Source organism: Lagopus muta, chromosome 6, assembly GCF_023343835.1.
Source record: "Lagopus muta isolate bLagMut1 chromosome 6, bLagMut1 primary, whole genome shotgun sequence".
In the NCBI taxonomy this organism is placed as follows: Eukaryota; Metazoa; Chordata; class Aves; order Galliformes; family Phasianidae; genus Lagopus; species Lagopus muta.
The window spans coordinates 16112071-16136312 of NC_064438.1; the positions used below are offsets into that span (position 1 = coordinate 16112071).

General features: G+C 40.9%; 2 protein-coding genes across 7 annotated transcripts in view; one reads left to right on the top strand and one right to left on the bottom strand.

Annotated features, from left to right (window-relative positions):
* Positions 1–433: 433 nt before the first annotated feature.
* Positions 434–23001, bottom strand: KMT5B (lysine methyltransferase 5B). Of its 3 annotated transcripts, none has more exons than XM_048949949.1 (10): positions 22366–23001; positions 20252–20494; positions 19286–19433; positions 10605–10770; positions 9506–9615; positions 8727–8893; positions 8035–8054; positions 7733–7869; positions 5168–5364; positions 434–3861 (listed from the first exon to the last, which is right to left on the bottom strand). In XM_048949949.1, exons 2-10 carry the CDS (start codon positions 20409–20411, stop codon positions 2393–2395), a joined length of 2574 nt encoding a protein of 857 aa, XP_048805906.1. In that variant the 5' UTR covers positions 20412–20494; positions 22366–23001; the 3' UTR covers positions 434–2392. The 3 variants fall into 3 exon arrangements, with proteins under 3 accessions (XP_048805906.1, XP_048805907.1, XP_048805908.1); XM_048949950.1 differs by having other exon boundaries at positions 20252–20497; XM_048949951.1 differs by lacking the exons at positions 19286–19433; positions 20252–20494; positions 22366–23001 and having other exon boundaries at positions 10670–10769.
* Positions 23002–23294: 293 nt separating this feature from the next.
* The window catches only part of C6H11orf24 (chromosome 6 C11orf24 homolog), a 92014-nt gene continuing 91066 nt past the window's right edge, over positions 23295–24242 (top strand). For all 4 annotated transcript variants that reach the window (XM_048949962.1, XM_048949952.1, XM_048949956.1 and 1 more), the window contains exon 1: positions 23295–23393. The gene's annotated coding sequence lies outside the window, so the exon portion shown is untranslated. The remainder of the gene's footprint in view (positions 23394–24242) is intronic.

The window sequence follows — 24242 nt, forward strand, 5'->3', positions numbered from 1 at the left end:
ACAGAAAGGACTGTTGTTATACAAGCCCCACCTACCCTATCTTGGGGGAATGCACCTTCTTATTTTCAAGATGTTTCTAACACCAAGAATCCTCAGCTCAATCCATTTACAGACTTGTCTACCTGCAAATGACTAAACGTAGCTCTAAATTCTCCAGTACAAGAAGTCTGTTCATGAACAAGATCAATCCAAATTTCCTGATACCTAAAAAGCTACCTACAAAAAAAAAACCTACAAGTTCCATTAAGACCTGGCTCAGTGCTCAAAAACATCAGCATACTTACCGAAGTCTTTTTGCATTCAGGTGTTCTGTGACCTAAAAACCCATGTTTGCCAAAAAAGACTGTGCATTACACATAAGCTTTTTTTTGTTTTTAAATGTACTCTATACATGAGACAGATTGCCTTTAACAAAGAACGGACATTTTAAAAATGAAGTTGCAAGTATTGTGTTTAATTCTACACTTAATTCTATGCTAAAAATACATAAAGTAAACAAGATGAAACGGTTCTACCATATGATTTGCAGCCTGACAAATTAGCAAAATGCATTTGGAAGGATTCACTTGCAAGAAAAGAAAAGTAATTCTTTTCTACAGAAACCAGAGATGGCCAGATCATTAGGATCAACTCATGCAAACTACCCACATGTTACCACCGACGTTCAATGCTTTCAAACCTGGATAAGAGAACCGTCAAGAAACTCAAGTCCTTCCTCTTCTGGGCACAGAGCACTGGACCTAACATGACAACAGTATGCAAACTACAGCAGATTGAGCTGATACAACAATGTGCTTTTTGGTGAGACACCTGTTTCTACATCCTTCGATACAAGAATTCTGAGTATTAAAACCACGGCTGAATAGAAACAAAGACCACACAGACCAAACTGCTGTACAGTTATGACAACTACAAAAGGTGAAAATTTTAGCCCTGTTTCAAAGAAGTGCCATATAAATTAGCTGCTTTATACATACAAACACATTAATTGTGCCCAGAAGCAGTAGGTTTTCCTAATGTTGTTGGAACTAAAAAAAGTCAAACGCTGCCCTGATGCTCTTCATTGTTACAAAGTAGATTCTGAAGTATCAAGTGAACTACATATGAGCAAAGAACTCCAACTAATGCAGAGTTTAAAACTAGGTTTACAATTTCCTATTTTATTGGCATGGATGTATTTCTAAACTTAAAAACCCTTCTGGCAAGTTATCTCAATTTCTTATGACAAAATTTCGCACAACACACAAATATTTACAACATATACATATTTTTTTTCAGTCTTTTACAACCGGTTCTTAAAAGACAAACATTTTATAGGTTACCACAGAACAAAAGCTGTGACTTAGTTGTTTTTAATTTCATAAAACTATCATAAGTTAAAGTGAATAGATTTTCTTTAAATTCCTTGTAGCATTTTACAAGTGCAACAGAAAAATATGAAGAACCAATTCAGGATAGCTGCAGTTCATTGGATAAATGTTGCCCGTTGTAGTCACATTATTTCACAGCAAATTCTTGAAAAAATAAGCACCAATCATTCTTGCAAAGAACAATTTTATCTAAAAGTATTGAAAAGTGTTAAATACAAGGTGTTTAATTTACATAACAAGCAATAAATACACCATATCCAAACTTTTATTCTGCATACTGCTACCCTTGTACATATAATGTACTAAAAAGTCAGCAAATTGTCAACACCTTTTAATTTTTTTTAAATTTTTTCTTTTTTTTTTTTTTTTAAAGAAATCAATTTGACTTCCAACCAACGGTTTGCTACTATAACAAAGGCCACAAACAGTACATCTGGGACAGCATACAGTGTTAAAACTGACGAACTCCAAGGGAAAAAAAAACATCTAGTAAATAAATCGAAAAGCTGTAGTTCATTGCTGGTGATATTAACATAGACTAGAAAACCTTAAATATGCTGCTACTATGATTTTTTTTTTAATTTTTATTTAATTGTTTAGTCAAATACTGTAAGAGCAAGCTAGCACTCTTACAGATCAAAAATAATTGTGTAGCCACACTGTATTCTCATTGTCCTGCATGGAAAGATTTGATGCAACTTCATAACTTTGCTTGAGCCTTTATTTTACAACAGAGCATTACCTCTACCTCAGAATTGCACATAAGAAGGCTATTAAAAAGTACAATAAAAATCTGCACAAATCAGACTTAAGAAGAGTCAGTATGCTGTACACTTTCTACAATATTATGTTGATAGGTGAACAAACAATAAAGAAGTGCTGCCACTAAGTTTTTCAGAAAGTTCTTCAGCTGAGGAATAATCAAATGGAATTTGTTGTTGCTGTTTGTTTTTTTTTAATTATTTTTTTTTAATGTTTGTTTTTTAAAAAATGACATCCAGGTCAGTTTAAGACCTATAAGCTTATGCATTGAGCCTTAAAGACTGATCTTCCCTCCTCCTGGAAGAAATATCAATATCTATGGAATCCTTGCCAACAATGAGCCTTAATCTCTTTGCTGGAGGAAGAGGAATAAAGTCATCAAATTCATCATCATAGTCATCTTCCTCTTCATCATCCTCTTCTGATGAAGATTCATCTGCCGTTTCCTCCTCATACTGAGCATAATCATCTACTTCCATTCTTGACTCCAAAAGGGAGAGAGTTTCACTACAACACACACCATTCTCATGAAGGTCCTCAGGGTACGTCCCTCTATTCTCTTCCTCTCGTTTTAACTGTATTTTTAGTTTTGTTGAACTATTGCCTGATCCTGAGTTAAACCCATTATTTAGCTTTGCTACATATAAATTATTATCCTTTTCATGGTCTTTACTTAATTTGATGCTTATTTTTGAAGAATTCATTCCATCAGATTCTTGGTCATTTGCCTTGCTACTGCTATCATGGCGCCTACGAAGAGTCAGTTTAGGGATCCCAGAGCTATTTTCAAGGATTAATTGTGCATCATACCTCGTGATTCGTCTTTTCTTTTTAGTTTTTGCAGTTCTGAAGCCATCCTTTGCTTTGAAACTGTCAGATGTTACAACAGAACAGCTACCAGATCCAGAGATACAGTCTTGATAGCTAACAGGTATATCTACCACGTTATTCCTCTCTCCGTTCTCCGAGTGAGAGCTGATCAAGTCTGGTACTTCATCTTTTACAGGTGTATTGTGCGTATTATCCGTTTCATCTAATTTTGCAGGTGGTTTCACTAGTTTTCCTTGTCGAGACTTCTTTTTTGACGTGCCCGCGTCATTTTTCTGACACCTGGCCTCCCCTTTGTGTGACGTCCCATGAGCCAGGTTGCTTTCATCCGCTGCATGAGCCTGCTGCTCTAAAACGTCCGATCGTGTTCTCGCCAAGTTATTCTTATAGCTATCCAAAGTATTTGGTTCAAGCTTTATGTCAGAGGTCTCCTTCAAACTCATCCGTGTTCTCACTGACCTCCGTGTTATGTATGTGCACGGTGGTATGTCACCATGCTTGTGAGCACCTTTCACAGAATTCAGTTTATACTCTCTTGCCGCGTGCCTTGTTAAGCATCCACTAGAGACTGCAACTTTGACTGGTCCCTCTAATTCTTTATCCTTTTTGATGGGCAAGCTTTTGTACAAAACTACTTTAGGCTCTTTGAGAACTAAATTTCCCATTTCGAGCTTTTTAGAAGCATTCTTTTGCTCTGGCCTTTTGCACTGATTCCTCTGCTTCATCTTTGAAAGTAAAGGCTTTGCAGGCTTTTTCAGTCTCTTTGGTACCCTGGAATTATTTATATGAGTTAGTTTAGATGAGGTAGAGTTTGATGATGCTGGAATTCTTGATATAGACTGTCTTGTTAATGTTCTATTTTTGCCATTCTTTTTCACACCAATTGAAGATTTTCTGTTAGCTGCAAAAGAAAAAAAAAGTACTCATGATGCTGACATTACCTGAGGTTTCCACTCCCCAAATTCTGTAGTTGTTTCATTTTATACTTTTAATTAAAACCTAGACAAGCTAGACGTTATGCAATAAGGAAACTGGTTGGTTTATTTCCTATTCAGATGTGAAAGGATTGTCAGAAATACCCCAGTTTATCTAAATTCCCTCATCATCTCCACTATATCAAGTTTGGTGTCTGCGCCCCCCCAAAGCTACTTCTCCCATTGAATTTTTCAGATTGATCCCACGTTATGCTCAGTAGATACTGAGAATTATTCCAGCAAAACACTGAGAATCAGCAAGCTCTTGTTTTAACCAAGATTTATTTCTACCAAGGGCCACAAAAAAAAAAAGAAAAAAAAGAAACAAAAAACCCTTAACTACAGTAATGGTTTCATTTTCAATTTTCCAGTTGCCTGTCCGCTGTCATTTAAGGTGACAGCAGAGTTCTGCCTGCCCAAGCAAAGCTGCAACTACAAAGCTTTGTAATCAGAGTTCATACAACTAAAAAAAAAAAAAAAAAGTGTTTTTTACTAGTTTGTTTTTTAATTTGCAACATCAAATAAGAGACAGATGGAGCCAAAATATTCAAAGTGACTCAGTTACGTCAAACTTGAAAATATTTGTATCTTGCCTATAAATATATATGAGAGGGGAAAAAAGAAGAAAAATAGTACTCACTACTCCATGAAGAGAAGCCTCTCAAGAGCACGACAAACAAAAATCCCTTCCAATCTCTTCTGAAATTGTTAACTGTGCATGTTCATTTCAGAATAGGTATCTGAACTATCAGTCCTGGATGCTGAGGGGGAATAGCTGCCCAGTTTAAAGCATCTCTAAAGGTGGTGACTATTCGTTCAATAATCTCTAGAAGTATTTCTGTAAGAATTGTTTTCCTCCAGAATGGAGACTCCTCAAACTGAGTTTTCTTTCATAAGCCATACTACTGCATGTGATTATTTACCATATTTTTCAGATATGTACCTAATCAACAAAGCTCTTTAACTGACAAATTTAGAAATACGACACCTATTATTAGCTGTAAGTATACACAAGAGAAGGAAAGAAACCAAGAACATACAAACAAAACAAGAATATACTAGTTCTTATAGGAAGGCTTAAAGAAAACAGTTTGCTATATAAATTATCTTCAGTTTCCTTAATCAATGACAGTCCTAAAGACCAGCATTTGAGATGCTTCTCAAATACAAGAAGCAATTCCATCACAGTGAAAGTTCATGTTTTATAAAACTGTAAGTCCCACACTTGCTTACTTGCATTAGCTTTTTCCTGAGTGGTATCTGCATCAGTGTTAGAGCTGACGGACTGGCTGTCTGAGTTTTTGCTGCTGTCACCCAGCTTTTTGAGCCTGTTCAATCGTTTATCTGTTTCTCTCAGTCCATATTTACTATTAATCACAGGAGTAGGGGCTGGCAATCCCACTCTTGATTTAAAAGCACCAGTTCCGCGCCTACAAAGGCAAATATGACAAATATGAAACAAAGTCCTAAGTTTTTACATGCATATTAGTCTGAATCACAGCAACACATAGATAAATAGTACCAACAAACTTTGAATTTATTAGCAATCACAGGCTGTTTTAATCAGATAATACAGGCATAATTGCACTAAGATGGCTTTTTTTTTTTTTAAACATCTTCCACTCATTTCTTGCGAGAAGAAAAAAATACATGAGTAGGTTTTCTCTTGCTTTACATCTGCTTTATTCTCTTTTCATAACGAAGTTATACAAGTGAAAATGGAATAAGGTAGCTGTAGTTATCAAGGTAGTTACTTGAAATCAAAGTAACAGTACATATTTTTCCTATTCACAGCAGCTTAATTAAAAAGAAGTCAGCCCCAGTTACTGCGTTAGAAAGTGTTTTAAGAGTACATAAAATGGACTACAATGACCACGTATTTGTTTTCCTTTAGAGCTGAAAGATGAACTACATAGCTGTCTAATTTTCATGATAAATAAGAAAACTTGAAAATTTCATCACAGAAAACAAGAGATTAAGAATTTCTGCACCTGCACTTGAACCTCTACTACCCACATCCATCAGTATTCCTAATCATCCTGCAGGCTTGCATTCTGCAGAAATATTGGAGACAACTTCAGTTTGGTTTCCAGCACATTGCATTGGAATAAAATCCACAAAATGTAACCAAAAGCACATCAAAGATTGGAGAGGATCTCAATCTCCACAAAGTTAACTATTATTATTATGCAGATATAATACTATACTGAACACTCTTGGCATTATTTTGAACTCTGCAAATTACAGGCAGTTAAAATAAGATACCAGGCTGAAATCAGCACAAGTGGCAGTTGCTTGAGATCAGAACAACAGTGCCATAAATAACGACAACAGCCTTCTGCCATGCCTTTGGTGCTTGGTTATTTCAGTCAGACACGAACTGCGCGCTTACCTAACGGCGTAAGTGCATGTATGCACATTTTCTTCACGCTGATTTTCTTGCACATTTGGAAGTATTTTTCAGTGCTAACCTTCCCTCAGCTCCAAAACATATCCCTCAGACTCCCAGAAGCGTAGCATTTTAACATTACAAAATTACAACCTTTACGGAATAGTTGAAATTGGATCTCTTAAGAATTATTTCTTGTGGCATACAGACATGGCTGACTTTTCTACGCATCTCCCTTTTCATAACAGTTACTTATTAGGTTGGCTTCTAAGCATATGTAAGGACTCATTTTCCCTTTCTCAGTTCCCCTAAATTCAAATTTCTCCTCTAATTTTTGTAACATAACCTTGTGACTGAGAAATAGACTCCCAAAGCAAGAATTACACAAGTGTTAGCTTTAAAATACGCAATTTTTATGTACTTTAAATCCAAAGACGACATGTTTCTGAAAGTATTCTGATATATGAAGTTGGTCTGTCTTGAAACCCAACGTATATATTGATATTACATTGAAAAACTTGAGCAAAAAGAAATGGCCCTCAACGTTGGAAGGAAAAAGTGATAGTGATGTTCATCTATTCAATACTTAGCAGCTCCCAGGGCTGAAGTACACTTTACCTAGACGGTCTACAGACAAATGTCTGAGACTGCACCCCTTGCTTGGAATGACCTACCAACATCAAATGATCTTTGAGGCCCACACCAGCAGGTTTTCCCCTTGAAGCGCAAGAACTGTTAGTAACCAAACTAGACAGTAAAAATGAAGGTTAGGTTATGAAACTATTTACATAAGTGTGCATCAAGCCTTCACACTCACAGCAAGCAGAAATCAGAAGAAACAACTGTGAAATTCCTTTGAATTATTTTGTTCAGTTAGGTTCAGACAACGAGATGGAAAACAAGTAAGCTTGCTGCTATGGTGCAACAGATACAAGAAAACATTGTCCTAACCAGCAGACATTTAGTACTTAAACCCTACCGGTTCTGATGAGATAACATGAAAACTACTTAGATCGTTTTCATCAGAACTTCGTTCACATCAACAAAGAAAAGACTAATGAAACCTACTTTGCTCTAAGAGCTGCAGTCACGATCCGGTTGCCAATGGGCTCATAAGATCTGTAACTACTTTTCTTTCCAATCCTACCTTATTTAGAAAAGGTTATTTCAAAGATTTTAGATTGCTTTTTGTTATTTTGGCTATTTCCAGGAAAAAAAAAAAAGAAAAAAAACAGTACAGAAAACAGGAGTTCTTAGCAAATGTGACTATTTAGTAATAATTTGGAAAAAAAAATCATTATGATGAATTAAGAAGCAATAATAATGAGTTGAACAATTGTGTACTCATAACCAAGTGTCAATAGTTTCACAGAATACGTTACGAAAGACTTATTTACATCAATGCATACCTTTCACAGGTGTAACATTCGCAGTATTCGTTATTCTCTCCAAAAAAGCCATCTCCATAATAACAAGAGATTTCTTCTCCAGGTTCAATATCTCTCAGAGCTTTCACACATGCTGTATCTCTGCCAGTTGACACAAACTTGAGAAAAGGACAGGAAGTGCAGGGGGAGGGAAAGAAAGGCAAGTCATTAAGGTTGAACAGTAAATAAGAAAACAAGAAGCAAAACAGCTGGGTAGGAAAAGGTGCAGGGACAAAGAAAAAAAAAAAAAAAGCAGGGGGCTTTATTTTTAATTTCATGCTTACCTTACAGTTAGGTCTGCAATCTGAAAAAGGTCCAAAAGATAAAGTCAATTAACTGTTGATAAGACCTGAAACATGAATAGTTGTAGATGTCTAAAGTAAGGATTCACTCTGACTTCAATAACACTAGCATCTCAACTAAATCCTGGGAGTTGTAGCACTACTGCATAAAGCTGTATATCAGGAGATAACCACTTTGATACAGTTTGGTTTCTGAACTCTTCCTTACTCTACCACAACTTTTCAAATTCCCTCCTCTTCAAGGTAACAGGATTTATCTTAAATCCTACCTGCTCTTCCTTCAGAGTACAAACGCAACAGAAACAGTGAAGCTTCTGTGCAAGCATTTAAAAGAAGCACAAGGAGTTCAGCTAATACATTATTGCTGACCACATTCAGAAACTTTGCTACATTAACAATTCAGAATAGGACAACATGCTTCACTAACTCAGCTGCCAGCTTCAAGGTCTCTGTGAAAGAAGGTGGCATCACTTTCTAGAGCCTCTTCTGAGTTTTCTCAGTTCACAGCCAGTCAGCTCTGGTCTGGGAAGCTCCCAAGTAGAGTTCTATGTTACACTAGTAACCAGTATGCTCGATTCTGGTTTCTCTGATGCCCTGTTGTGATCTAGCTCACTTATGTTGTTTCTGAACAGAACTGCTTCTACCATTTAACAAATTCAATAGTTATTACTCACCATGATTGATAAACGCAGCAGGACCAAGCCACAGCTGTGCACAGTTTTTCCTTGTGGAATACATTACACTGAAATCATTTTCCCCATGTCTCAGCAGCATGTTTTCTTCCATTTCTGATAGTTCAGCAATACAGCCAACAAGTAGTTCTATTTTATCATTCCGTTTCCTTTAGTGTAAAGAACAGTAAAAATAAGTATATGCACATTTAAAAAAAACACCATAAAGTATAACAGCATGGCATTTTTTCACAAAAGCACAAGATGACAACAATTAGGCTAGGTAGACCTTTCCTCCTACACGAACTAAATATTATGCCACTACACAGAATCAATTACATGAAGTCTGACAGGCATTACCATCACTGTTTCTGCAGTCTCCTGAGGATGCAAGCAAGTAACTGCAAGAGTTTTGATTACTTCAGCTTCTACAGCCGTTAAAACGACGCTCTTGCTTATTCGTTCTTGCTTATTCCCTTGAGCCAAACCTTTCAAGTGCAAAATTCTTCTACAGAAACTGCACAGCACTCTTATCAATGTTGTGTTTGAGTAATTTTCTAGCTATTGACAGGGTTTTGAAGCGCGCCTTCTCCTTTCAGAAGGTCCTTCAAGACTTTCAGCATTAGAAGTTTCAACACAAAACGTTTCAACGCACTTAAACGCAAAGCTTCCATTCCAATTCCCCCATTACAATTTTAATTCTAAATCACGCTACACTTTTCTTTATTAACTCAATCAAAATAATTGGTAGAAACAACCTAACAGTAAGCTGCACTACTTACCACTCTTTCGTTGCAACTATTTTGGCTCCGTTCTGCTCAGAAGAATACCGGTTACAAGGCAGTATCTCAAACCCACTGTCAGTTGCAAACATTCGTAAATAAATAAATACCTGCAATGAAAGAAAATAACAGCATTCCGTTAAAAGCAAAACAATAGCAGTGAGGAAAACAATTTCAAGAAGTTGTCTTGGGCCTCGAAGAACCACGGAGACCTAAAAACCTTTTTAAATGAGATTTTACTCTTCCCAGCTCTGAATGAAATACTATTTCCATGAGAAATCCAGCTGCTGAGTTCAGAGATTGCTGGAGCAGATCACAGTTTCAACCAGTTCCTTTTGACAGCTTTAGTTAAAAATGCTTTAGGAAAGCAGGATTCGCTGCCTACTTTCTTCTACACGACTAGATTAAATCTATTTTAGAATAGGAAAAGGCCAAATTCCTTTTGGTTGTATATGCAAGCAACATTCTGAATTCCAGAAAGAGGTTTTTTTTTGTTTGTTTGTTTTTTGAAGTTAAACAGTACTACAATTTCTTTGCAACGTCAACAACCTTATACAAAACGATCTTGGGGTGCTCAAAGTAGAGGAAGAGCAAGAATATCCTCACATAAAGCTCCTATACACATTAACAATTGAGCCAATTCAGCTCTGAGGTACCAAGGCTTCTCCCTTTTCCTTTTCTTTGATCCACACTTTGATTTACAGTAGCTGTAAGTTATAAAAACAAACAGGAAAAAAAACCAACAATAAAAAACATAATATAAAAATAAGTCCTCAAAATTTCTGTCTCTCAGCAGCAGGGCTTCTCTCATCTGTCTAGAACTTAAGCCAACAACAGAAGAGGCAAATGTCTTTTTCCTTCTATATGCCTCCAAAATAAATAGCAATGGAAATTCACTTTTCCCCAACATTCCTTCAAGTTATTTGGGTTTTAACAAACACAAGAAGTTCACCTTAAAAAAAAAAAAAAGCATTCAAACAAGCAATACGTAACTGCAGAGGATTTCTTCACTTTGCTACTGGTACATTCTTATGAAACTTTTACATTTTCTTAGCCTTTCAACCATCTGAAAAAGCACATTAATTACAAGTACACCTACATGTTCTTTGAACAACCTTTCCTGCATTTTGTTCTTGTTAAGAAAATAGTGCCGGGCCCAGTCACCTGACGTCAAGGACTTGAAGGCTTTTTCTAAGTGCTCATCTTTCTTAAAACGTTCAATCACCTCTTTTAGTTCTTCTTGCCTTCCTTTTATAGGTCGAAATCTGAAACAAAGAATAAAGCTATTCCAGTCCACTGTTATTCGTTTGCAGTTCTTTCTCACAGTAACTCACAGCACACAAGATTTTTCGCTGGCCAGATAAATACTTTGCTCCTCGCATAAAGAAACCGACTGTTAACACAAGTAAACCACAGACCCTCACTTTCAGAGTTAATGATAAAGGGCTTCAACCTTACTGCTTGTAATTTGAAAACCTTCCATACTGATGAGGCAATTTATGTACAAAATGCACTGCTGATAACATCAACCAGTATAGAATAACGTTTCACTATTTTCAACACCTTTCATTTGGAAGACAGCATCCAAAGAACTAGTATGATGCAGTATCACTGTCCTAACTTCCTTTATCAATTTATGATTGCTACGTGCGCCCAAAAATAAATAAATAAATAAATAAATAAAAATAAATTGGATGCTTTAAGTTTTATAGCAACTCTAGTATCAAGTGATCTATACACAGTTCTGGCTTCTGTAGCTGAAGAAATTAACAGTTTTTTACTAAATCCATGAGATTAAGACCTTCTTAAATGTATACCAGTTTCAGGATCTCTACCAGAGAGTTACTGTACTGATCTTACTTACCAAACAAAGCCTGTATTTGATGACAGAAACAAAAAATAGGAAATAAATTACTTAAGTTGGCAGAAGGAAACCTCATCAGCTCCTTAGCAGATTAATGTTAAGTGTTCACGTCTCAATTTTAGTTTAATCACAAATAGCTGATAGTGAAGGGAATACAACTTCATTCACAAGGAAGAAGAATGCTGTGTTTTTGCTCCTAATACAATAAATAAAGACCCTTGAAAAGGAATATTGGCTCCAGGGGCAGTGCAGGTTATCAGCTTTCCATGCTTTCACATAAGCACCTTCTCTGCATTTTCCATTTGAAAAAAGGTCTCTGCAATAGAGTAACTCTACAGTTCTTCACATCTTTTTGAATACTGCAAAAATGATCAGTGTAACCTTGTGAGCTTTCAGAACAGAAAATACAGTAGGTAATTCAGAGAAGGTATGAGGTAAGTATTCTACCTGCTGGGATAATATCTAACAAGACTACAGTACTTCTAACAAGAAGTAGATGATGCATTTCTAAAACTTACCCACTTCAAACTGCAATAAATGTGCCAGGAATTTTCCAATTACCTTCTTTAATAACAAACATACTTATCCCCTTTTCCCCCCCCAAAGCAAAATGCCCAGCAAGCCTTGTTGCAGAAGAAAAATCCGTTCAGGCTACAGATGAGGCGACTGTCATTTTGTTCTGTTACACCAAGTCTTGTTCACCTATCAGTCAGACATACAATCAGGAAAAATCTCCTGCTTATTCTGAAAAGGAGGAGGAAACCTTCCCCAGATTTGACTGCCAAAACCTCACAGAGCTTTCACAGATACCAAGGGAATTCAGAATGAGATAAACTACATTTGACTAGTTTCTTGTAATGGCAATCAGAAACACCTTTTGCAACAGGGACCCAATTGTACTCCTATCATCACAAGCACAATACACACCAGCAGGCACAAATGTGACTGGACAGCAGTTTACTTACATCTATAACTACAAACTGCACAAGAGGAAGAGATGTCGCATTTACTGCTAACGTTTGGGCTTTGGCAATTAAAGTTCTTTCAGAGCTAAGTGAATGACTACTCTCTCCTTTTCCTTTATTGTGCTTAATTTTTTTATTTTTTTTTTAAGCTAAGTAATCTGCAGGAACAAAGATAGATGGAAAAACCATCACATTCAATACTGTGTTAGCACTGGAGAGATGCATGTGCTGACAGGCACTGTCATACATCAAGAAGCAGTTCAGTTTACGCTAACCACAGACAACAGTATCCTAACTCCCTGGAAGAAGCAAAAAAAAAGGAAGCGTGGTAGATGGAAAAGCCAAAAAAGAAAAAGAATTAATGCCCTATGGTTTTTTTTTAGTAATTAGAAGAACATCTTATAGCCTCAAAGTGGCTCTCCTATTTCACTTCTTCCACAATGCACCATTCACTACAAGTGACCAGACTTGATGAGTTACCTTAAGCAGCTCAGGAACAGGCACCAACCCTGCTTACCTCCACAGCTTACATCAGCAGGGGTTTTTCCAGGTTCTTTTTTCAGGCATTCTATACTGCTACCAGAATCCTTTCAAAAGTCTAGCAGCAAACTCATGTAACATTGCTCCAGACAAGTAGAAACACTACATACACCAGTCTTGAAAAGACCAAGAAGAAGGCTGCAGAATGGTTGGAGTATGGTAAAAAACAAAACCAATCAAAAAACATCTTGAAACACTAACAGATCAGATAAATGTCATGCTGCACACCAATCATTTGAAATCTGAAACAAGGTATTTCAAAGTACATGACTTAGAAGCCAAGGGTTCAAAAATACTATCAAGGATCTCCTGCAGCACCTTTATCACATGTTTTATTGAGATGATTCACGTGGCAAAGGAGCAAAGAAAAAAGGAATCCAAGCAAGCAATGAAAGCATCCCCACATGTATGTGGAAACAGACTGGAAACCAGCAGCACCACACACTTCATGGGTTTCCAACTCAATGAAACAAAAGGATGCTTTGCACCTGAGCAAGTGAGTTTTTCCACAGCTCAACTGCAGGAATGAACTGCAGTATATAAACTGTATGAAGTCTGAGATAAGCCAGAATACCACAACCAGATTTGTCATGTTTCACAGGGACATCACCACATGCACTGCAATGGGTACCTGCTGACTTGAGACAGAGGATGCCAGCAGGCCAAGAAAGCCTGAAAGCTGGATCTTCCTTGAGAATGTGAGACTCTGCTGCGTTTAATATAGATGCTTCACTTCTCCCAAGAGGGCTATGAAATAGAAACTTATTCGACTTTCCCAGCACTCCCTACCACAAAACCACGTAGATATGAGAAGCTATCATCAGTACTATCTATGATTTTTAGCAGTACAGAACTTCCTTGTTCACACGATATGAAAAGTCTACTGATGTGCTCAAAGTATCTACATGATAGTTTTCCAAGAGCATGAAGAGAGCCTGAAAAGACACTGAGCAAAACCAAACAACCAAGGCTCTTAAATTTCCGTAGAATTCTTACTTCAAAGAGGAAAAATGAAGAGATGGAAAGAGCAGAAGAAAAACAGAATGAACAAACCAGCCATGCCTGTCCCAAAACTCAAGAGCAAACTCAAGTCAGATTCGTGTCTGCCCAAACTCCTGGTTCACTCCCATGAATCGTACCTTTGTAGGATTCTATCACAAGAACGAGATGCTCTCACATTTGAATCTGAGCACAGGCACAGAATCCTTGAGCCATCCTACAAGCAGCTTCAGGGAAGAACGTCTCACAGAGCACAGGGTTTGCTGCAGAACAGTCTGGCTGTTCCAAGTAAGTTAATGCAAAATTCAGCTATCACAGTATCTTTAGAGAAAGACTAGTCACCCTTCTTCCTGACAAGCTGCAGAATGGAAACTTCTTAAATTTCCCAGCAGAAGATGATCTTCTCCCAATTAAGGGCCAAACTGAAACTGTCTCAACAAGCAGGATGTAAGAAAACACTGCTTGAAGAAGCACAGGTCTTTCTCCCTCTTGTTTCCTCTTACCTCAGGAATACTTAAAGAATCTTGAAACTCCAAGGTATAAAGCCAAAGGTCAGTGAGATGCTTGCCTATAAAGGAAGTTAAAGGAGAGGTTCTGTAAGTTTGGAAGCACGGTACCTCGCTCAGCCACTGAGAGCAGCGAGTTTGAACAGAAATGGATCCTGAAAGAGTTTCAGTATGAAAGCCCACGTAAGGCATGCACCTGACAGCACCAAAGGACTTCACCGCTAAATTGAATTCTTACATCCTGACTGGGAAAAACCAGAAAGAGTGACTGTCAAAACACAGCATCCCATTGGCCTCTTAAATTCCAGACAAAGTGCTTGTCATTTTTCTTTACTAGTTGTGGAAAGAGAGCAAATTACTCCTCTAACTCCAGGGATTCAGCACAAACGCTAGCACTGCAAGGCTCTTAAGCATTTCAAGACCACACAGCAAGAGTTGAAAAGTAATATTTGGTTAACACATTTTCCAACCTGTAGTAGGAGTACCTTAAGTAAAAACTAGTTCCCTAATAATCAATTTTTGTCTTTAATTTCCAGTGCCATTATTAGCAAAAATCCCATATTCCTTGAAGGCCAAAGCTCAAGACTGCATTTTTTTACATGATAAAGTAGTTCACTTTACTTAAGTTTCCCGAACTGAAAGATGTACACATACCACTGCAGGCAAAGCTCAAATCTAACCTAGATAGAAGTAATGAAAATTCTAGCAGCCACAGAAACTCATCCTCACTACAGCTGAAAAATAAATGCATTTTTAAAGTACTGAGGACAGAGGCAGCTGGGAGAATGCACATGTGGAGCATCAGGGCAAAATTCAACTTAACAGCCAGCACAACTACTGCGCATAAGCCACTCTATCCTTCAAACATGTAACACTTCTTTACTGCTAGAAGTGCAACTGGAAAACCTGTGTAAGAGCAGGGTTTTCTTGTTTGGGTGGTTTTTAAATCCTAAACATTCAGCAGCACAACAGCTAATTCCAACACAGTCTTTGGGAATGGGAAGAAAGGAGGAGAAGCAGGAGCAAGCTCAATAACCTCACTGAATTCATCGGATTTTTTTTTTTTTTTTAAAAAAGGGAACATATATTTTAAACAAAAGTCAAAATGACTTTTGGCAGCAAGTACACAATGGTGACTGAAGAATGTAAGAGCTTCAGAACAAAAAAGTGTATTGCTACCTGTAACACAACATCTGTGCAACACAGCACTGAAGTTGAACCACACAGCCACGCACCTTCCTGCAGCAGGTGTCGAGTGCTTTTTTCCACATTCAAACTCCACTCAGTCAGGACGACCCCTTTAATAACTATATTTAAACAAGCAGGGGAGTAGAGAAGAGATTCAGCACAGACCTCCAAGTGCAAGTGAGTGGGACTGCTTTGCCCTTCTTTCTTCACTTCTGCTAAGGGACCAGGGCTGACACCCCATCTAGTTCAGGAACGACTGCCTGTTTCCCTAAGGCCAGCAAATGCTTCCAACGTATCATCCCCAAAAACTTCATGTTTGCTCTGGAAAACTGTCATTCTTAAAGCTTGCTTCGCTTTCAGGCAAAACCAACCATCCCGTGTGCCAACTTGCAACTTCACAGAAAGCAGCAATGCGAGTTCAGAAACACACCTAAACTCTCCTAAAACAAACTACAGTTTGACTTCCTGTACTACCAGGAAACTTAAATGACACTTGGAAGTGCTCTTGGCGTTCCCAAGCATGATGCTTGAGCTTTAGGGAACCAGGAACCAAGAGCAATCAGTAACAGCAGCCACATGATCAGGAGAGTGGCTCAAATTTAAATACTAACACATTTGTATGCAATACAGTCAAAGGTGGATTAGTCATTGAGACAACTTCAGGACTCAGCCCTCAGCCTAGGGAGAAGTATCCAAAAACAAGAGATAGTCAGATGAGCAAGAATCCCCGTGGCTTTTTACAAACCTCAGCTTTAACCTCCAGTGTTTGACAACTTTCAAACCTGGAAAAACTGGTTTTCAAAACAGTGGGCTTTCTTTCTATAGACAGCATACAAGACTACATTAATCTTACAGCCACTATAGCCTTTATCACAAAAAAGGATTCATATAAGAAGTGAAAAAACCTCTGAGAGTATCTACACTGGGTGAGATGGTACTTCCTTAAACATGGGTGGTAGTTTTGTTTTTTTTCTGACTAACTACTGACATTCTATTTTGCAGGCACATGAGCTACCAAACTAGGGAAAATGACCAGAAGCCTGTCACAGAAGGGCACAACCTTTGGAAACAATTTGCTTTCTCTTGGAAAACCAGGATGATGAAACAAATAAAGTTACTTTTAAGTAAAGCCATTAAAGAACTTCTAGAGCTACATTTTAGGCAGGCTATCAAATCCCTGGCAACAAGAAGACATTTCAGAGAAAACAGTGGAAAAACTCACTAGGGGATCTGACTGAAGTCTTTTGATACCTAGCTTTCAGCTCTTTGAGATGTTACTGACATGACAGCTTACAAAGCTACCAGCCCAATTCCCAAGACAATGGACACTGAGGAATTGTGGCACCTTCCTCCCACTGCCTCCAGAAAAAACAACCACCCACACAAAAAGCACACCCAGGTTCTTGTCACTACTCCTGTATAAAGATGATATAAAGACAGAAGTTCCAGAAATTATCTAGATGTTTAACTACAACATTATAAGTTTCACCTCTAATCAATACACTATGGGAAAAAAACAATGTTTACAAACTCTTCAACTAAAGGCATGAAGTACAAAGAGTGCTTATATAGAAGACACTTCTGCAAACAAAAATGCAGATTTGGCTCCTAGAAGCAAGATAAAATACAACTTTGTCAAGCAGTCATAAACTCACACTGGGCTGCTGGTTGCTAGAACACTTTCTGTGCACTACCAACAGCCAAGCAAAACCACCACAGTCACTTCCATGTGTGTCTTCAAACAAACTGGAACATGGGATGAGGAAATACTTCCATGCCTTCATAAGCAGGCATTTTATTTTCATCGCACCTCATCACACTAACGATGTTGCTAAGATTTATATGGCTGCAGTACACCGAAACACAAGATACTCAACGTAAGTTGTAAGCTTTGTTTGTTACTACAAGTACATATTTGGCACCTGAATATATTTGTTTTGAATTGGGTCTACAAACATCCACTTCTATCCTTCCCCCCAGCTTTTCCTCAGAATTACATGAGGGCAACAGCTCTACAAAGTTCTAGAAACACTACATCTCACTAGGTGGAAGGAAGGTGGTCCCAGCCAAGTAACTACAGTAATAAGCAGAAGTCATCACTACACTGATAGACAACCAAGAACTATGCTGAGAGCTTAATTTTGATTCATTGTAATGGTAAAAACTCTCAGTAAGACATTAAGAAAGAGTCAAGACGACAAGCTTCTGGCAGAAGTTGTAAGCCTCACCTAAGTATTTCCCATAGCGCTCCAAGATTATTAACTACTGTCCTTGAAGGCTGCCTGTAACTGTACTCCGAGCCTGAGAAAGGAAGAAACACATGATGATAGCCTCTGTGTAGTCTTTTGTTGCAAATCAGTATTTCAAGAAGTATTTCACACGTTGAAAACACATCATTTACGAAAGCGAATTCTCCAGCTACTGATAGATACGTAATTTCCTTAGCAAATGCAAAAGAATTAGCTGTTTCCAAACAGCCATACACCACCAGTCATTAAACAACAACAAGGGCTTTTGAGCACATATATGTTCATCTCAGTTGACTTCTGGAAATGCAGATATAATTGAATATCCACCTAGACAGTGTTTTGGGCACAACATGCTACTGTAATCAACAGCATGGAGAGAACAGGAAGAATGCTGGGGTTTCTCTTAAAGATGGACACTGCACTCTCTGTAGAAAAGAGAGATCTCCCTGGAATAAGTCTTTACAGTTATTAGGAACACACTGCTACAACTTCAGGTGCAACTCACACCATAAGGCTATACCAGTCATCAGCTTGTCACACAGACACACAAAGACAAAATACTGAACTGACACTCTGCTTATCTGCCCATGCCATACAGGTAAACTGTTCTTCTTTTGAAGTATCCACAGCACTAAGTTGCAAGGGTTGGGAAGCCTGCTTTCTCATGACCTGGCCTAGAAACCCCAGCTCAGACCAAGATCCCCCATTCGTTCATACAACAACACACACACAGTTCCTTGTCTTTAGAAACTTAGCATTCATGCACAGCTTCCCCAGTAAGCCAGCAATGCATATCCTTCACAGAATACACTTAGACATGGTGGTATAACTGGCAAACAGGAAGAGGCATGCAACAACTAAACCAAAAGCCCACCCTGAATTTAAGCCAAGTATTCAGGCAGGTGCGTAACAATAAGTGCAAATCTGGTAGGAAGGTTCCAAATGTGCACGTGAATTTATCTGATATGCACACAGACATATCTGAGTAGTGTTTCTTCAGCACAGATCTGCAAGAGCCTGGTATCAGGTGGCACTAACATCAGAACTCAGGGAGGAAGTCTCCAGATGTCGTAGAAGTTGAGAAGAAAAAAAATCCCCGGCCAACAAAATAAGTAGGAAATACACCACGCTCCCCAAACACCAACTCTTGTTTTTGAAACATTACTTCAAATGGCTAACAGTTTAAAACTGAGGATGAGTTAACTGTTTAAGCTAGAAAAGCATCTATAAACACACAGCTCTACAGCAGAAGCTGCTGCTAAGGATAATGGAAAGACCTGTGATAGTGTCACAAAAGCAAACAGCTACAGAGCTTTAAGTTCCTGCCTCAAATGCAGCACCATTCTAAAGGCAGAATCCCACCGTCACTGTTTCAGACTTCTGTAAACATGCAGGAAATTCCACAGTTATCATCTTAATTGATGCAATCAGAAGACCAATTCTTTTCTAGAAAAGTAAAGACAAGTTACCTAGTATTCATTTTGTGTGTCTGAAAACCTAAGTAAGGATCAAGAACCAAACTAGTTGCTAGGTCATCGTTCTCACACAGTTCCTTGGCAGACATTCCAGAGGAAGGCACATAACGACTCTGACCCTCAAATCCCGAAGCACCACTACCTGCAAATAAGAAAGCATAAACCAGGTATCATTTACAGAACGTTCTGAAACCCACCTACATGAGGGGGGAGGGGAGGCTGCAACTGAAGTTTGGATAGCCATAAATAAATAAATAAATGACAAAGGAAGAAGCAGAAGCACAGATCATTTTTAGCTTGCTTTTGTTGGTTATTGTAGCTGACAACAGCATTTCAGAATGTATTTTTATCATATTGTATTTTGGCTTCCTTCTCTCTCCACCTCTCCACATACAAGCATATTCCAACACAACCCAGTTGTACTTGCCTATAAACTTAAAGGCCTATGAGTGTGACAAAGCCATAAAAATTTCAGTCTGACTGTCCTAAAATTTGAAACGAGTTTTTTCCAAATTTCTATTTCATTCCTCGCTCCAAGTCAATAGCAAAAATAAACACCCATGTTCCTTAGAACAGCTTACAAACTACTACTGACACATGTGACTTCACTGATAATGGGGTTTATTTCTACACAAACACACATTCACTAAAATTTGGGCTAGTAACTTGAGTCATCTGTTACCTAGCTCCGAGTGCACTAGTTCTCAGTAAGTGCCAATCATGTACTTTGCACACAGCCAGCTTCAGATTAATGTATGTTCTATCACTATCACTTAACTTCTAAACTGAAGAGAGCCATATTCCCCAAATGAGTTACAACATCCAACAAATACAAACATGACCAGTACATTTGATAAGAGCTACATGCACACCTCCTTCGTGAATTAAGACACAGCAGGAGCCTGGCACACAAACTGATAGATGAAGCACAAACACCAAACTGCACAAACATGTACGTACATCTGCTTGATCTTCTCTCAACTCCATTTTTGCCAGACCTGGGATTCTCCTTTCCTGTGTGCTGCAATTTGGTTTGATTTTGCACGTGGTCGTTAGACGCCCTGCTTCCACTCCTCCTGCCATTCACCACCATGTTCTTGGATTCTCCCAACCACTTCATGCCCACAGACAACCTGACCCAGTTGCATTTAGTCACTTTTCAAAAGGCTCAGAGAAGTGGATGAATAATTTCAGCTCCAATACCTACTGGAAACAAAACATACACATCATTAGAAGTTACAAGGAAATCTGTTTCCAAGACAAAGCTTCAACACATTCTCACATTTTAAAAAGAAAGGTAAAAAGATGATTTGCATTTGCATTAAAAAAAAAGAGAAGTAGTTCACTAGCACTGGTACAAGGAGCTGTTGCAAACAGACACTCATAGGTGAACTGCCCTGCAACTCACTGACACATCTTGAAGCAAAGACAGAATTCTAAAGCTGATATATGCTTAAAAACAACGTCTACATAAACGCAGGCCTATCTAATTACGCAGTTACACACACATACACACAGAATCACAGAACGGCTTAGGTTAGAAGAAATCTCTAAAGATCAATTAGCTCCAACCCCATCTCATGGGCAGGGCTGCCCCCCCATGAGATCAGGCTGCCTAGGGCCCAATCCAACCTGGCCTTGAGTGCCTCCAGAGACGGGGCATCCTCAGCCTGTGCCAGCGCATCACCACCCTCTGAGCAACAAATTTCTTCCCTAACATCTAATTTAATTTCTTCTCTTTTAGATTAAAGCTATTCCTCCCTGTTCTGTCCACTCCTAGACCACATAAAAAGTTGTTCCCTTTCCTGCCTATAACTCCCTTCAAGCATATACATCAATATATGTAGATATGTGACGCCAGGAAACTGAGCATTTTTACACATACACCCAATTAAGGTTGTATTTCCTAATAAGTGTAGCATGCAACCTGCTTTGAACTCTACAGCAAAAACTGACGTTTCACAAACACCCTCCAAAAAGTAAGGAAGTATTTAAAAAACAAACAATCAAGAAACCACCTAAACCCACACAAAACCAACAGCATTTTTTTGAATGGGGATGGGGGAAAAAGGTTAAATCTTCATTTAGAAACAGTATGCAGCTATATTTAAAAATCCCTCAGTGATGACCCTGGAAGACCCAGGCAGCTTCTGGATCACGTGACAGGAACGCAACAACACACCTGGCTCAATGGGCCATCATCACTGAGGTTGGAAAAGACCTCTAAGATGACCAAGTCCAATCACTGCCCACCCTTGCCGTACCCACCGACCTCATCCCTCAGTGCCACATCTACCCTTTCCTCGTACACCTCCAGGGATGGTGACTGCACCACCTTCCTGGGCAGCCTGTGCTGCTGCATCACCACTGTTTCAGAGATGCTTCCTGACATCCAATCCGAACTTCCCCTGGTGCAACTTGAGGCCATCCCCTCTCATTCTATCACTGTCACCAACTAGAACAGGCTGACTCCCACCTCCCCACTACCTCTCTTCAGGTCGATGTAGAGAGCAATAAAGTCTCCCCCGAGCTTCCTCTTCTCCAGACTGAACCACCACAGCTCCCTCAGCCATGCCCCATCAGAGCTGTGTTCCAGACCCCTCACAAATTCGCTGTCCTTCTCTGGACACACTCTGTGCCTTCCATGTCCCTCTTGTAGTGAAGGGCTCAACACTGAACACAGCACTGGAGGTGCAGCCCCACCAGAGCTGAGTACAGGGGGAAGATCAGCTCCCTGCTCCTGCTGGCTGCGCTATTGCTGATATAAGCCAGGATGCTGCTGGCCTTCTTGGCCACCTGGGCACACTGCTGGCTCACGTTCAGCCGAGCACTGACCAACACTCCCAAATCCTTTCCTTCCGCACAGCTCACAGCCACACTGCCCCAGGCCTACAGACGGCTGCGGGCGCTCCCTTCCTTCCCTCCCACCCGGCTCCCTGCTGCCCCCTAGGGCCTACCGTTCTGTCCGGGCCTTCCCCACCGCGGGGCTGGGAGGGGGACGGACGCCCCTCGGTGAGGGAGGCCCCGACGGGGAGGGCTCTGCCCCGCCGCCATTTTGTGCCCCCCGCGCTCACCTTAGGCCGCCTCCGCGCCGCCGCCGGTGCTGCCCCAGCGTCCGCCGGGTGCGAGAAATGGCTCATCCAAGGCAAAGGAGCGAGAAGGGAAATTTAAAAAAAAGAAAAAAAAAGAAAAAAAAAAGATGGCGAGGAGAGAAAAGAGAAAGCCGAGGAGGGGGAAAAAAAAAATGTGAGGAAGGGGGAAGAAAAAAAAAAAAAAAAAAGCACGGAGGTAGTGGTGGAAAATAATTCCGAGTGGGGGGAGGAAAAAAATGGCGGATTAAAATCCAAGATGGCGGCGCCGAGGGGCGAGCGGTGCAGGGGGGAGGCGATGGAGCGAGCCGCCGAGAGATCCCTCCGCCGGACCCCGCGAAAAAGAGTCCCCCGGGCTCCCTCGCAGGGACCCCGCGGGGCGGCGGTGAGGGCCGGCGGTGGCCGCCGCCGCTTTCTCCTCCTTTTCGTGTTTCTCTTTCTGTGTTGAAGGCCTCTTTCCGCCGGGCAGCCGAGCCGGGAGATCCGTCGCTCCAGCCACCGCGCTTCTAAGTTTCTTCCTCTCTCTCCCGCGAAGCCGCGACCTCCTCGCCCCCTCCGGAGAGGCGCCGCCTGCCCCTGCGCTGCCGGCGGCGGAGGGACACCGCGGCTCCAGCCTCTTGTGCCCGTTGCGCGGAAGGATACACCGCTCGAAAGAAAACCGAGCCCTCCTCCTCCTCCTTCCTCAAGCCGCGCCGCTCCCCACCTCCCCCTCACGCGGGCCGGCGCAGGGGCAGGCCGCGACTCAGCGAGCTTCCGCGCCTCGCCCGCGGCGGACGGACGGCTGGGACCGCAGCGCCCATGACCGCTGTGCGCGGCGCAGGGATTCCGTCGAGAAAACGAGGTCCGGGCCGCCCAGCCACTCGGCGGTGCACGGGGAGTAAGAAGCGCCGGCCGGCTGCGTGCTGCCGGGATCCCTCCGCCCAGGGCTGCCCTTTAAATGTGAGGCATCCCGTTGCAGGCGCTGCTCGTTCCGGCGCTTTAAGGGCGAGTGGTCTCGTGGCCGCCCCTCTACGGTATGCAGGTGTCCCTTCCCCAGCCCCAAATCGCGTGTGCCGTCGTAGCCCGCCCGGCAGGGCCGCCACCTCAGCGAGCAGCAGGCACCTGCTTCCCCTTGCGCCCTGACAGGGCTCTTTAAAAATGGCGCCCAACCGCTCTCCTCAGGGAGATGCGCCGAGAGCGCCGTGGTACCGCCTGCGGACGGCGGGGCAGCAGGGGCTGCTCTCCCCGCCGGGCGGTGCTCCTGCGGGCGCTGGCGGGGTGTGTTCCTGGGGCAGCGCCTCGGTGCGGTTGCTGGGTCACCCGCACGGCCGCGTTCTGCTCAAAGTTCACGAGTTTTACTGCACGCCCGATATTTTTAAGTTGCCCTTTGTGACTCTTGACGCGGCGGTACGGTTTGTTCTCAGGCGTAAATTTTATTTTTATAAGTTTAGCAGAAGCTTTTAGAGTATTTGCATTCGCTATCAGTCACCGTGAACGTTTGTGGGAAGTATTGGCTGCAGAGAAAGTTCGGAGAGCCGCTTGCCAGCATTGTGGGCTCCTCTGCGATCATCAGAGGATCACAGAACAGTTTGGTTGGAGGGGACCTTACAACCCACCCAGGTCCCGCTCCGTGCTGTGGGCAGGGCTCATCCTCACCAGCTCGGGCTGCCCATCCAGCTCTGCCCTGAGCTCCTGCAGGGGTGGCACATCCACAGCTATCTGGGCATCTGTTGCCAGAGCCTCACTGCCCTCTGAGTAAAGGATTTCCTCCTAACGTCTAACCTGAATCTCTTCTTTTAGCTTAAAGCTGTTCCCCCTTCAGCATTACACTGTGTAAAGTCAGTCCTCCTGTTTATCAGCTCCCTTCGCGTACTAGAAGCCTT

What these genes read in the sequence shown, in the direction of transcription:
- KMT5B (XM_048949949.1), bottom strand. Translation starts at nt 20,411, where the DNA reads ATGAAGTGGTTGGGAGAATCCAAGAACATGGTGGTGAATGGCAGGAGG. An exon ending in TGCTGCGTTTATCAATCATG is followed by an intron (nt 8,055 to 8,726) that starts GTGAGTAATAAC and finishes GACCTTTTTCAG; the next exon opens with ATTGCAGACCTAACTGTAAG. An exon ending in TCAGGAAAAAGCTAATGCAA is followed by an intron (nt 3,862 to 5,167) that starts GTAAGCAAGTGT and finishes TTTCTTTTGCAG; the next exon opens with CTAACAGAAAATCTTCAATT.